At 45.1% G+C, this 14,483-nt stretch overlaps 1 protein-coding gene across 3 annotated transcripts in view; it reads left to right on the top strand.

The window, feature by feature from the left end:
* The first annotated feature begins 2,352 nt into the window (after positions 1–2,352).
* PGM2 (phosphoglucomutase 2) overlaps positions 2,353–14,483 on the top strand; it is a 31,325-nt gene continuing 19,194 nt past the window's right edge. For 2 of the 3 annotated variants that reach the window (XM_073342292.1, XM_073342293.1), the window contains exons 1-3: positions 2,353–2,614; positions 10,202–10,369; positions 14,159–14,265. In XM_073342292.1, the coding sequence (XP_073198393.1) occupies positions 2,420–2,614; positions 10,202–10,369; positions 14,159–14,265 (470 nt within the window). In that variant the 5' untranslated portion in view covers positions 2,353–2,419. Of the gene's footprint in view, positions 2,615–2,662; positions 3,347–10,201; positions 10,370–14,158; positions 14,266–14,483 lie in introns of those variants that run through there. The other variant, XM_073342294.1, reaches the window with a different exon arrangement.

Below are 14,483 nucleotides of genomic sequence, written 5' to 3'. Positions count from 1 at the left end.
TGGCCATGGGGTGTGGCTGGGCTGCGTGGGATCTTGGGAGTCATGTCCCAGGGATCTACCTTGTTCCCTAGCACTGCTTCCAGCTCTGAGCTTTCTCTGCTGCCTGGGACCTGTGGGGCCCCAGCTGCATCCCCAGGGGCAGAGCCCGGGCCACTCTCAGACAGTCACAGGGGACAGTGTGGGGGGCTTAGCTGAGTCCTGCCAGGCATGTGGGTCCTGAGGGAGCCTGGCTCGGGCAGGCCCTGCTCCTGCTCCGGCCTGGCTGATTGCACCACTCCCAAGGGGCTGGAGTTATCGTGCTCCAGGACCAGCCCTGGCTGCACTGCCGGCTCAGCCTGGCAGACACAGTCACCTCCTATTGTGGCCGGGGGTCAGGGTGTGGGAGAGTAGATCTCTAGAGGGTTGGGGGGAGTGTGTGCTGGGCAGTGAGGGGGTGGGAGGTGCTCGGCAGTGGGGAAGGTTTGTGTGTTTTGGGGTGCTGGGGAGTGGGGAGCTTTGGAGGGCACTGTGCAGTTGGGGGGGTGGGGAGATCTGTGTGTGTTGGGCGCGCTGTGCAGTGGGGGAGATCTGTGTGTGTCGGGGTGGGTCTGTGTGGGGCACTGTGCAGTTGTGGTGGTGGGATTGTGGGGGGGCACTGGGCAGTAAGGGGATGTATGGGGGGGCTCTGGGCAGGGAGGTGCAGGGCTTTGTGCAGGTGTGGTGGCAGAGCTGTGTGGGGTGTTCGGGTAGGGGGGCACTGGGCAATGAGAGGATCTGTGGGGGGGGGGTGCTGAGAGCTAGATAGATTCATGGAAGATAGGTTCATCAATGATTATTAGCCAGGCTGGGCAAGAATGGTGTCCCGAGCCTCGGTTTGCCAGAAGCTGGGATGGGGTGATAGCAGGGCATGGATAACTTGATGATAACCTGTCTGTTCATTCCCTTTGGGTCACCTGCCATTGGCCACGGTCAGAAGACAAGATACTGGGCTTGATGGACCTTTGGTCTGACCCAGTATGGCCATTCTTATGTTCTTATAGTGGTCTGTGGGAGGGCACTGGGCATACGGGTTTGTGGGGGTCTCTGGGTGGTTTGGCACTGGGTGTAGGGGGTCAGAGGGGTGCTGGGCCAGGGGGTAGCATGGTGCGGCATGGGCCTGCCCCCAAGGGGCAGAAGCACAATGACAGTGCAGGGCTAGTCGGGCCAGTGTGCGTTTGGCGGCTACAGGTTTGTAATCAGTGCCCTTCTACTGGGCTGGGTGGAACGGGGCTGTCCCTGCTGTGCCATGCCCCTTTCCCATTTACCTGTCCAGCCCCTTGCTCTGAGGACTCTGGCCCCTCCCCATGTTCCCATTGCCCCCATGGGGGCCCACAAATATGTTTAGCACTGGGCTCACAAAAGGTTAATCTGGTCCTGTTTGGGATGCAGGCTCTGAGAGGGAGTTTGGGTGCAGGAGGGATACAGGCTGAGCTGGGGCAATGGATTAGGGTGCAGCGGGGGTGCGAATGTGTGGGCTCTAGGGGGGAGTTTAGCACTTCAGTGTGTTATATAAGAGAAAGGAGCTGTGGTGACTTCACATAGACATAGAAACTGATAGCAGACTCTTTTAAATACTCAAAATGTGTGGCGCAGAGTTTGAGGGAGGCAGCGCGTGTACAATATTTCACAGCATTAAGTCTCCTGGCTCTCGCACAGTGGGGTGGGAGGAGGTATTGTTTCATATTCTCTGTGTATATATAAAGTCTGCTGCAGTTTCCACGGTATGCATCCGATGAAGTGAGCTGTAGCTCACGAAAGCTCATGCTCAAATAAATTGGTTAGTCTCTAAGGTGCCCCAAGTACTCCTTTTCTTTTTATAAAACAGTGAGAAGCTGCAGGGTCCTAGCATTGACAGTCTAGGCAGCGGGAGGCCTGTGCCTTTAAGAACGCAGCCCCAGGAACCCGCCCTCTGCTCCACGGCTGACAGGCAGCGTCCTGGCAGCAGAAATAAAAAAGCCTCTGTGCCCCCCCACCCCCCTACCTTTGCAAGCACAGCACGCGGCTCAGCCCACGGGGTAACTGTTACCCCCTCCCCGACAGGGGTTTTGTCTCCACACAGAGCCTGGCAACATCTCCTCCCGGGCTTAACCCAGGCGCCCACCCCGGATTTTTCCCTTCCAGCCCCTCTTCTGCCGCTACCTACAGTCGCGTGACCCCCCGGCCAGCAAATATCTGCCCCCCGCTCAGCCCCTGACCCCTCCCCCCGCTGCGATTTGCCGCCCCGCCCCGCCCCGCCCTTTTTTAACACCCCTCCGAAGAGCAGGCAGCAAAGTCTGACTGGAGCGAGGGCAGCCGCGAATGCTCCGGCGCATGCTCAGTGCCCCCCCTCCGCCGGCGGGAGGGCTGAGAGGGAGCGGTTTGTGCCGCAGCGAAGGCAGCACAGCGGGAGGGGCAGCAGTTTATGGCCGGATCCTTCCCCGCCCCGCCCCGCCCCGGGACGAAGCGGAGGGAAGCTAACGGCCGCGGCTGTTCCCGCTCGATTCCCGCCCCTCTGAGCGCTCCGCTCCGGAAGGGCAGCGCTGAGCTGAACCCACCGGGCAGGATGGCGGCGCCGAGTCTGACTGAGGCGGCTGCTCAGTGGCTGCGCTGGGACAAGGTAAGGCGGGGAGCCCGGCGCGCTCTCCCTGCCTGCGCCCCAGCCGCGCTGTCCCCGGCGTCGCCCCTGCCGCGGGACGGGCGGCTGGGTGAGCTCCCCGGCTGTCCGCCTGTGCCCGGCCGCCTGGGCTGCCGTGACCGGCGGCAGAGTGCCCGGCACGCCCCTCGGCCTCTGAGCCCTGGCCGGCGCCGCTGGGCTCCGTGCCGCTGGCGGCCTGCCCGCAGGGGGTGGGTCGCGCAGGAAGCGGCTGCGTCCCTGTGCCTCTTTCGCTTTCTGTTGTGGAGCTGACGGGGGGGAAAAGACCCCACGTGGCTCGGCTGTGGGGGCTGCGCTAGAAACGCTCGCTAGGTACGAGAGGGAGAGAGTGAGCCGCATCCGGCCTGCGGCTGGAAGACAAAAGCTCCGTTAAGTCTCAAGTTTTAGGCCAAACTTGTTGATTGGAATAATACCTCGATAGAGCACGAAGGCTCTTGGATGCCTTCCCCCCTAGATCCGGGCCGAGCCCTTGACAAAGGGCAGTATTGTTGTTACGTGTCGCTAGGGCTGGCGACCAAGCATTGCACGTCGAGAACAATTATGAAATCATGGACATGTAGGACTAGACGGGAACTCCAGACACCCCCCACTGTTCTGGAGGGAGAGGGCCCCGCCCCTCAACTGGACTGGTGGTTAAATGCAAAAGTCAGGCTTGACTGAGAGCAGGAATTTGAGCTTTGGTTTCCCACCTCCCAGGTGAGTGCCCACTCTCTTTCTTTCTCTCTGGTTTTGACCAGTAATTCTGTTCTGAACCTGAGAAAAAAATTAATCCCAACAATTCATTTCAACAAAAGGTTTTGTTTTGTTTTTGATGAATTGGGGTGTTGAAGCATTCCTTGCCCTCTGTACATTGTTACAGAAAAGGAAGCTGAGGCACAGGGAGGTGATGTGCCTAAGGTTACCCAGAAAACCAGTGTAGTGTAGTGTAGAGCTGGCCTGGAACCCAGGTCTTCAGAGCCCCTGCCCAATACTCTGTCCGCTAGTTTTGTCTTCTGTCATAATCTCTACTTTTTTTGTTCTCTTTTCTTTCAGAGTTGTTTTTAATTATTACCAGCCCCTTCTTAATGATGGCACTTTACTTGGCTTTTGAATGTCCCGTTTGGCTCTTACATTTCATTTGTTTTCAACAATGTATTTTAATTTTCCTGTTTTGTCCCTATGACATTCCAGGGTGCAGTCCAGACCAGAGGGGCTGTTTCACCCCTGTCCTGATACCTGCGGTGCCTCACAATGCTTTGCTGTTGTAGCTTTCAGTTTGGGTCACTCTTAGTCAGCCTGCCAGTATGCAGGTTGCACCCTGAGTGTCTGTGTAAAGCCACAGCCCTGGTCCAGCAGCTTTGACCCCAGCAGCCTGTCAACAAACAGCAGCTTCCAGGAACCTTGGTTACTATTTGCAGGTGACGTGCCAACATGCCACCAGTCCTGAGTTTCCCTCCCAAAATGTGTGTTCTGCATTGTCCAGCCCTCTCCTGGACAGTCCAGGTACACTAGTTTGGGGTGGGCAAACTATGGTCCGGGGGCCACATCCGGCCCTTCAGTTGTTTGCATCCAGCCCTCAAGCTCCTGTCGGGGAGCGGGGTTGGGAGTTTGCCCGCTCCAACCATTCCATGGCTCCGCATGGCTCCTGGAAGCAGTGGCATGTCCCCCCTCTGGCTCCTACACATAGGGGCAGCCAGGGGACTGCGCACATTGCCCCCACAGCTCCCATTGGCTGGGAACTGCAGTCAGTGGGAGCTGCAGGGGTGGTGCCTGCGGACAGGGCAGCGCGCAGAACTGTCTGGTTGCACCTCTGCATAGGAGCCGGAGGTGGGCAATGCTGCTCCTTCCTGGAGATGCTTGAGGTAAGTGCTGCCCGGAGCCTGCACCTCTGACCCCCTCCCACACCCCGACCCCCTGTTCCAGCCCTGATCCCCCTCCTGCCCTCTGAACCCCTGGTCCCAGAGCACCCTCCTGCACCCCCAACCCCTCATCCCCACCCCAGAGTTCATACCCTCAGTTGGAGCCCTCACCTTCCTCCCCACCTCAACCATAGCCCAGAGCCCCCTCCCGCACCCGAACTCCTCATTTCTGGCACCACCCCAGAACCGGCACCCCCAGCCAGAGCCCACACCCCCTTCCTCACCCCAAGCTCCAATTTCATGAGCATTCATGGCCCCCCATACAATTTCCATACCCAGATGTGGCCCTTGGGCCAAAAAGTTTGCCAACCCCTGCAGTAGGTTTTTTTGCCCCTCTAAGGGGGTCAGTACATAATAGCTTGTTGCCTTCAATGGAGTTACACAAACAATTCACAACACTGGATTAATTTTGATTAAAGAACAAAACTACAAAGAGATATTGAGTACAAGAAATGAGGCATTAAAGTCAGAAATGGTTACAAGAAAAATAAAGATAAAACTCTTTCTGAACTTAAACTAGACTTGGTTCAAAGTGAAGTTCCTTAGCACATTTCCAGTAACATTGGGGCCAGATTCTAGCCTGAGAGTTTGGTCAGCAAAGTCCAATGGCTGTTTTTCTGGTCATCTTACATGAAGAGAGAGATGGGTATGGAGCAAGAACTTGGCATGTTTTGCCCCTCACTTTTATAGTCCAGTCACCCTTTGAAAAGCATTTTTCTGAGTGTCATGCCTCACTAAAGTTCTTTCCAGCTGAGAGCAAGTAGACATGGAGTCTGCTGGAGGAAGGAGGCTTCATGCTACACCTCTACGCTGATATAATGCAACCCAATAGAACACAAATTGGGATATAACGCAGTAAAGCAATGCTCTGGGGGGCAGGGCTGCTTACCTGGCTCTGACATGCTGCTGGGCCGGGGCTGAGGGGTTGGATAAGGGGCAGAGGGTCTCGAGGAGGGGGGGGTGTCAGGGAGCACAGGGGGTTGGAGGGTTTGGATGTTCTGGGGAGGGGGTGGTCAGGGGTGGGGAATAGCGGCGTTGGATAGGGAGTGGGAGTCCCAGGGGGCCTGTCAGGGGGTGTGGATAGAAGACAGGGAGCAGGGGGGCTTAGATAGAGGGTGGGGTCTTGGGAGAGGTGGTTAGGGGGAGGGGGTAGTCGGGACAAGGAGCGGGGCAGGTGGATAGATCGGGGCGGGAAGTAACTATTGATAATGGAAATGCTCGAGGCCAAAGCAAGTTCAATATAACGCCGTTTCACCTAGAACCTGGTAAGATTTTTTTGGCTCCTGAGGACCGTGTTATATCGGGGGTAGAGGTATATTTCTTTTCACCTATTTATGCTCTGTCGAATTTTCTTGGTCTTCTTTCTTTCCCCTCTTGCTGTCTGAGGACTCTTTTTTACAGCTTATATGCAAATTGTGGTAAACACACATTCTTCTGTTTGACAGGCCTCCTTGACCAAGTCTACTTAATCGGGGCTATGTGAGTTTGAATATGTGCCTTAACATCATACACGGGGATTTCATAACTTTACACATAATGTTGCTACATACATTTCACCATGATATTTACTGACCAGTAAGTCATTAGTTTTCAAATGATAGCTCACAAAGCATATTTTGTACAAATATTATTGCAATATGTAGAGTGTGAATACAGGGGTGCATTCTTTTGCATTGCAGGGCCCTTTATAAATAAATACGACTATTTAATATATAACTCAGAACCTCATGCAGTATTTTTCATCTGGTGGTCTTGTGTGATTGGATCATACTTAATAATGTCTTCCAAGTTAGAATGACTTATCAAGCAATTTAAATCATCAATTTTAATCATGATTTAAATCAGCAAGCAGGAAAACTTGTTTAAATCGTTCATTTTTAATTGTAGTTTTCATTTCTACTTTTTAGGTATTTTTCCTAAAGAAAAGTTGTTTCAAATTAGCTGGTAAACATTAAATCATGTTGATTTGCAACTAAATACAGTCTTTACATTAAACTTGATACTTTTTGGATAATGAGGACAGACCATATCATTACTCACTTATGATGCAATTATTTAGCTTAAGATAGATTCAGATTAATTTTTACATTTTTATTATGTTAAAAATGGGGAAATCATACATTTCTTATTTATGAGGCTAATTTTTCACTTGTAATTTGTATCGATATCTTCTAATGGAAATTGGAATTCAATTAAACATGCGCTAAAACAGTATTTTAAAGTTGTTTGTATTAGTTGACTGAAACTACCTGAAATGTACTGGATACATAAGCTTTTTTTCTTATCAAAACAGGTGTTGCATTTAAAACTAAGTATTATGTGTAGTTAGTAAATTGAAGTGGAATTGGACATTTGACCAATCCAAAAATAATTGGTCAAACATTGGTCAAATAATGTCAAAAATGGCAAAAAAAGATATTTTAAAGCACTAATTCATTAGAACATTAGCAAAGAAGAGTAAGACTTTGTTGTCTCCAATAGGCTTAGCCTTAGATACTTGTGCTTACTTACAACCCCCCCCCCAAGTTACTTAATTGCATTTTCTATATTAAAATAACTCAAAGTATGATGTAATGAAGACCTAAAAAAAGAAAGTATAATTACCTTTTTTTGCAATGTTAGGTTGGAATTTAAAAGTGAACATTATTCAAGACTGAACAGTCACAAAAGGAATAAAAAACAAAATTAAATAAAACGCAGAGCAACTGGAAAAGTTATTTTTAAATGATTAGCTAGGGAACAGGCCAACTCTTCAAACATCTTGGTTGTCATTATCTTTGTTTTATCCGCTTCAACTTATTCATCTATATCTTTGCATCAATGATGTGATATACAAATAAAGATATACATAAAAGTTTGCTCTAGGAGATTCCAGCCAATCAGTCAGTTTTTTTTCCCCCACAGGTGTCATTAGCATGTAGTAAAGTGAGTGATTAGGCTATTTAAGTGGGCTTGTTAACAAATAGGCCACTGCCTACATCAGGGCATTCTTTGCTCGAATATTTGACCATAGTCAAGTAATAGGCGGTTTATGGAGAGCGCCTCCTAAATGTGGGGCAGCATGGTAGAAAGCATGGAGATGCTTGTTGGAAAATTTTAACAAGTGAGTAGGTTGATACTGAATGACCGATGGGTAGGGATTGACTGTGTAGGGCCTTGGAAGTGAATATGAGTACCTTATGTTGGATGTGATAATGAGGAGGGAACCAGTGGAGGGATGCAAACAGAGGGGTTACATGGTCAAAGCAACAGGTTTAGAAAGTGATATTTTCCCAAGCATTCTGAGAGGACACAAGTGGGGCAAGATGGCATTTCTCAAGGCCAGAGAGAAGGATGTTGTATTGAGATGCGAGATGATAGGAGCTTAGATATGAGTTTTATCTACATGGATGGATAAGAAAGGCCATATCTTAGAAAGGTTATACAGAAAAAATTGGGAAGATTAAGATATAGCAGAGATGTGAGGATCTAGAAAGATCTGACGTGAAGATAACGCCTAGGCTGAGGGCTTGAGTGACATGCTGGATGGTGGTGTTGTCCCCAGTGATCAAGAAAGTAGGTATTCTCTCTGCACCTGCACAAGAAGCTACTGCTGTCAAAAGCTGGTTTACCACTTCAACAAACTCTCTTGTTCTGCTTGGTTAGCTAGTGACTTTTATGAGGTCTGTCATAATTTCAATTTTAATTTTAAGTAGTTTTTCAAAAAGAAAAATGTACTTTAACATTTTAATGCATTAATTTTTATCAACTGCTATCTTATTTGGAGTTGCAGATGTTCTTGATTAACATGCTTTTTGGTCACTGCGATGATTGAGAAAGGGGGATGAGCCAGTCTGCAAGTTTTTCACACAATGAGCTTCAAGAATATTATTGAGCAAACCCAATTTGAATCAATATAACCCTTGTACACCTACTGTGATCCAAGAAAACACCACGCAGGTACTTGGGTTCCATGGGGTTTGCTTTAATACCAATAGAAAGTTACAAAATCAAAAGTAAAGTTTACTTCTGATCACTGATAAACTGCACGTCACTTTCCCAGTTATGACAAAACGAAGTCCTGGTCTTGTGAACTGTTATGCATGAAAATGGTTGCATTGATTTTGATGGAATTACTCCCATGAGTCACAGTTTGTGTAAATCATGTATTGAAAAAGCATCCTAGGGGCCTATCTGCAAAGTGCATTTTCTCTCAGTATTTTCCTATTGTAAAATAAAGTATTTTTTAATATGTAATTCTGTTGCTTTGGGGATAGAGCTTGTGTGTTTATATTTAAAAAAAAAATCCTATAGCACTTTAGAACTTTGTGGTGAGCTTTGCCCTCAGCAATCCTATGTAGGATCCTCTGTAGGATGTAACCATTTTAAAATCTAACCTTTGTTCTGATTCAGTAGAAAATGTGTGAAATCATAAAATGGATAATGCATTGTGCAAGCACACAATTGTTGTCCAATCTATCTAAGGTACTCTTTTGGCATCCATCACAGTAGGATCTGAATGCCTCACAATCTTTAATGTACTTATCCTTACAAGACCCCTGTGAGGTAGAAAAGAAGTATTCATCCCATTTTGTAGATAAGGGATTGAGTCACAGAGAAGTAAGTGACTTGCCCAATGTCACACAGGAAGTCTGTGGCAGAGCAAGGACTCAAAGCCAGGTCTTATAGGTCCTAGGCTAGCACCCTAAGCACACTGGACCATCACTTCTCTTAATGTTCTGTCTGGCTCATCAGAGTTCAGGGAATTACAGCTAGTGTAGAAATTTGAATCCAATACTCTTTTTAATATAGTGAAGGTCTTGTGCAACTCATAGGATGAGATATTACAACTATATTTCACATGTAACATTCCGAGAAAAGAGGAAAATGCCTCCAAAGTGGTGCACATAATGAACTAAAGAACAAAACAAGCCCAACAACTCCCCCACCCCATTATGAATAGAGTAAGGTTGTATTCTAGAATTGGTGATGAGACCCTTTCTTCCAATTTCCTCTTCAAAACCCACTTATTCAAGGAGGATTAAAGTAGTTTCTTAAACTTAAAAAGTGTAACAGTCAGGATGGATGGATATATTCTCTCCAATTATTGCTTGTTTGCAATATATTTGCCCTGATCTTCCCTCCCTTTTCACCCCTTCACATATTTTCTCCTCCTGTAGTTATTGTATTAGGCAGACTTTAAACTTGTGGGACAGAGATGGTGTGCTTTTTTAACCGCTTCATGCACATTTGTAGTACGATACAAGTAATATTTCAGAATTAGTATTTATCTCCCTAAATAGCCTTTCAGTATGCTTTCTCTTTCAAATTCCTTTATTCACATAACTGAAATTCTCTCCTCTTATATTCTTGTATCTTGCAGACTTGCAAATGTAGCTAAGATTTCAGCGTCAGGTTCTCAAAAGGGTATGCAAACTGCAATTGGTATGCCAGATTATGGGTATAGTATTGAAATAAGAATCCATTATAATAACACTGATTTAAAATTATGAAGGTGTTATGACTAATACTTTGGAGTTTTAGATGTGGTATGTCAGGTCTAGTCTGAGAATCAGTTCAGCAGAAGAAATGGTAAGGAATGTCACAGTTTGAGACTAAAGTTATAACAAGCTTTTTCAGAATAACAATATATTGTAATTGTATCTTTTTACAGAATACAAAAACCTCAGAAATAGTGAAGCAACTGGTTGCTGAAGAAAATGCAGGAGAACTACAAAAATGTTTTGGGTCACGGATGGAGTTTGGGACAGCAGGACTCAGAGCAGCCATGGGGGCAGGAATTTCTCAGATGAATGACCTTACTATTATTCAGACAACTCAGGTACCAAGTTCACTTTGTTTTTCTGTTATTACTTAACTGCAGGCTTTTCTTCTGCATTCAGTAGAAACTAATATTTTTAATGAAAAGGTAACCAGATGAAATTGGAAATAGAATTGAACTTAACCACTGTCCAAAACCTCAAGGGTGGTTTCACTGGGAGCAGAGTTAGGCCAATGTTGACCACTTCAGAAAACCCACTTACATATATTGAAATTCTAGTTCTTCTTTGAGTGATTGCTCATGTCCATTCCAATTAGGAGTGCGTGCACAGCTGCCAGAAGGTTTTTCCCTTTGCAGTACCTATCAGATCGGTCTGGGTGCCCCTAGGGTTGCACCTTTGTGGCCCTGAATATAGGGCCCTGCCAACTCGCCACCACTTCAGTTCCTTCTTACTGCCTGTGATGGTTAGCCAGAATGCTTGTTAGCTCTTGCTTTGCAAGTGCAACTTATTTAGTAGTTTGAACTTTTGTCCTGTAAATAGTTAGGTTCATAGTATGGTGTTAGATAAGTTTCAGTTAGCGGGTAACCCCCTGTGACCGGAATCCTGGGGGAGCCAACTGAGGTCACTCAGGGTGAACTGCGAAGAATGGGACAGACAAGCCCCAAAGCTGGTGGATATTCCAATATGTAGATTTACCAAGCCAGCACAAAACAGCTTCCATAACACCTCACTGGTTACCCAGAAGCCAGAAACACAGTTCCCTTAAAGTAACCCAGCCTCAGGCCTCCACCCAGATGCCCAAATCAAATATAATGAGGATTACTGAAAATCTTATTCATCATATAAAAAAGTTCTACCAGTCCCAAAGGATTGGACACATTACCGCTCAGGTTAATGAATACTTCAGATCTTACCCAAATACACGCTTACAGACAAGTCTTATTAACTAAACTAAAATTTATTAAAAAAGAGAGAACGTGTTGGTTAAAAGATCAGTATACATACAGACATGAGTATAATTCGTGAGATTCAGATTCATAGCAGAGATGGTGAGCTTTGTAGTTGCAAAGAGGTCTTTCAGAATTGGTCCATAGGTTATAGTCCAAATTATATCAGAGTGGTCCACTCAGAACTGGGATCTCAATCTTGTGGCTTAAACTTCCCCTGTATAGAAGCATCAAGCAGATCTGAGAAGACAGGATCAGGACCCAAAGGTCTTTTATACAGTTTTCTAGTAGCCATTTGACCATATAGTTCTGGGTGAACAATAGGCTTTTAATGTAACCTTCTGTTTCCTAAACCTCACTGGTAATTAAACTACTTAATGGATAAATAGTCTTATATTAATCCATGTAGTTATCACAAAGTTTAAAGAGACATAGAGACAATGACATTATTGCACCAAGATTCATCTAAATGTTAATATTCCCTTTTGATCTCTGAATCAGTAGCTATAGTGACAGACAGTAACTGTCTGTTTACATGGCTAGCATTAAACAGGATATGAGTACACACACAGAATTAGCATTGCCTCTAATTTCTAACAATATAGGTTTGCATTTCAAAGTTCTACCCTATCTACCATAGAATGGTCTTAATTACCATTCACATGCTTTTCTAACATGTCCCTAAGGATTGACCCAGAGTCAATTAGCCTGCAAGCTGCTTAACCCTTTCCGGCTATGTGTCACACTTCGTATAAGATTTGTAGCAATTATATAACAGTGGTAGCAACAATGGTTTACATGGTCATACATTAATTAGATAATGTCAAACCCTCTCCCTTTATTGCCATCTTTTGCCTCGGTACCGGGGCATGCATCAATCCCCAGGGTTTAAACCCAGCGCAGCATGTGGCAAGTCTATTTCAAGAAGTGACCTCCATGCTTCCTCCTTGAAGTGTTGGGGGAGAGTCACCAAAAGGAATGCTGCAAGATCTGCAGGGGATTTCATCAGAAAACTCAGAAGGAGAGGGATCAGCGCGTCGAGATTCTTCTGATGGAGGCTGCTCTACGTTTTCACTTGAACCCCGGCTCAGCAGACCCAACGCTGAACACCTCAGCATTGGTGTGCTGGCAATGATGAGGCAGGAGTTGTCACCAAGGAAGGACTCTGCCAGAGACCCTTGGCACTGGCAGGGTTCCCACTTAAGGCAGTGGTCGGCACTGTTCTCAATCCCCGGTAGCCCATAAGAAGAGGAGACCAGAAAGGGGACGCTCCCCCATGCCCAGACCAGTGCAGCAGGAGCCCACCACAGCGAGACCCACATTGGGCCCACGTAACTTCGGCTCCGCCAGCTAAATTGTAGTTTTTAAACCTTTTATCTTAAAATTGCAATCTTACTGAGTTATATTAGGGCTGTTGACTAATTGCAATTAACTCACACAATTAAAAAAAATTAATCGTGATTAATTGCAGTTTTAATCACACAGTTAAACAATAATAGAACACACAATTAAAATATTTTTGAATGTTTTTCTACATTTTCAAATATATTGATTTTAGTCACAACACAGAATACAAAGTGTACAATACTCATTTTATATTTTTGTTACAAATATTTGTACTGTAAAAATGATAAAAGAAATAGTATTTTTTAATTCACTTAATACAAGTACAGTAGAGCAATCTCTTTATCATGGAAGTGCAATTTACAGATGTAGATTTTTTGTTGTTGTTACATAATTGCACTCAAAACAAAACAATGTAAAACTTCAGAGCCTACAAGTCCACTTAGTCCTACTTTTTGTTCAGCCAATCACTGAGGCAGACAAGTTTGTTTACATTTGCAGGAGATAATGCTGCCCACTTCTTATTAAGAATGTCACCTGAAAGTGAGAACAGGCATTTGCATGTCACTTTTATAGATGACATTGCAAGGTATTTACGTGCCAGATGCTTTTCCTACTGTCTCAGTCAGTAAAAATATAGGAAATCCCAAATTAAGCCAATTTAGTATATCTGTGCAAGTCTCAATTTGCGTAAAAGTTCTAATACCTCATACATCCTAGAGTAGATCTGCTGTATCTGGAGAAGCTGAATAAAAGTAAGGGTAAAAAGAAAAGGAGTACTTGTGGCACCTTAGAGACTAACCAATTTATTTGAGCATGAGCTTTCGTGAGCTACAGCTCACTTCATCAGATGTTTACCGTGGAAACTGCAGCAGACTTTATATACACACAGAAATCATGAAACAATACCTCCTCCCACCCCACTGTCCTGCTGGTAATAGCTTCATGATTTCTGTGTGTATATAAAGTCTGCTGCAGTTTCCACGGTAAACATCTGATGAAGTGAGCTGTAGCTCACGAAAGCTCATGCTCAAATAAATTGGTTAGTCTCTAAGGTGCCACAAGTACTCCTTTTCTTTTTGCGAATACAGACTAACACGGCTGTTCCTCTGAAAAGTAAGGGTGTATCCCATGTCATTGATTTACTTTGTCCTAAACAGGCTTCATTTTGGTGTGTTTGAGATTAAAAAATTAATATATTCACTAGTAGTGATTACTTTTTCAGGCCAGAAAATAGCATCTGAATTAATCACTTGTGAAGTTTTGTAATCCAAAATTATCATTTTTACCTAATCTACCTGGATTTAAATTTTTCATTTGGAATTATTCATATTATAAAACCCATCAGTGATATTTCAGTATTTTTGTTTGGAAACTCACCACTTTCTTGGTTTTCAATCAGTATTTCTTGCTCCCAGAAAATTTTACCCTAAACCAATTTAGGGTACTTTACTTGCTTTTTTATTTTGGTTTGTTTGTTTATGTTTAAAGATTTTAAAATTTATTGCAGCCACATTTAAAATACTAAGATTAAGTTCTGAGTTTTTTTGTCTTTAGGGATTTTGCAGGTACCTTGAAAAGAACTTCAGTGATCTAAAGAAAAGAGGGGTTGTCATTGGTTTTGATGCTCGCGCCCATCCTTCAAGTGGAGGTAGCAGCAAGAGGTACTCTTAGTCTGTGGAAATGATTTATTTGTATGTTATATGGAATGTATTCTAGTTTGTTCACTGCTTCAATAGCATGTTCTTTGGAGCAGTTAGATGTGTGTGCAATTTGAATGTAAAAATGTGTACACTGTGCATCTGAAGATAAGAAATATAGCTTTGCTCTCCTTTTGCATTTTGGTATGAAACACTGGTAAAATCCAGTCTGTACTGCAAAT

Source organism: Lepidochelys kempii, chromosome 4 (genome assembly GCF_965140265.1).
Source record: "Lepidochelys kempii isolate rLepKem1 chromosome 4, rLepKem1.hap2, whole genome shotgun sequence".
NCBI classification, from domain to species: domain Eukaryota; kingdom Metazoa; phylum Chordata; order Testudines; family Cheloniidae; genus Lepidochelys; species Lepidochelys kempii.
The sequence above is the reverse complement of the archived record's forward strand: the minus strand, read 5'-3'. Positions and strand labels throughout refer to the sequence as shown.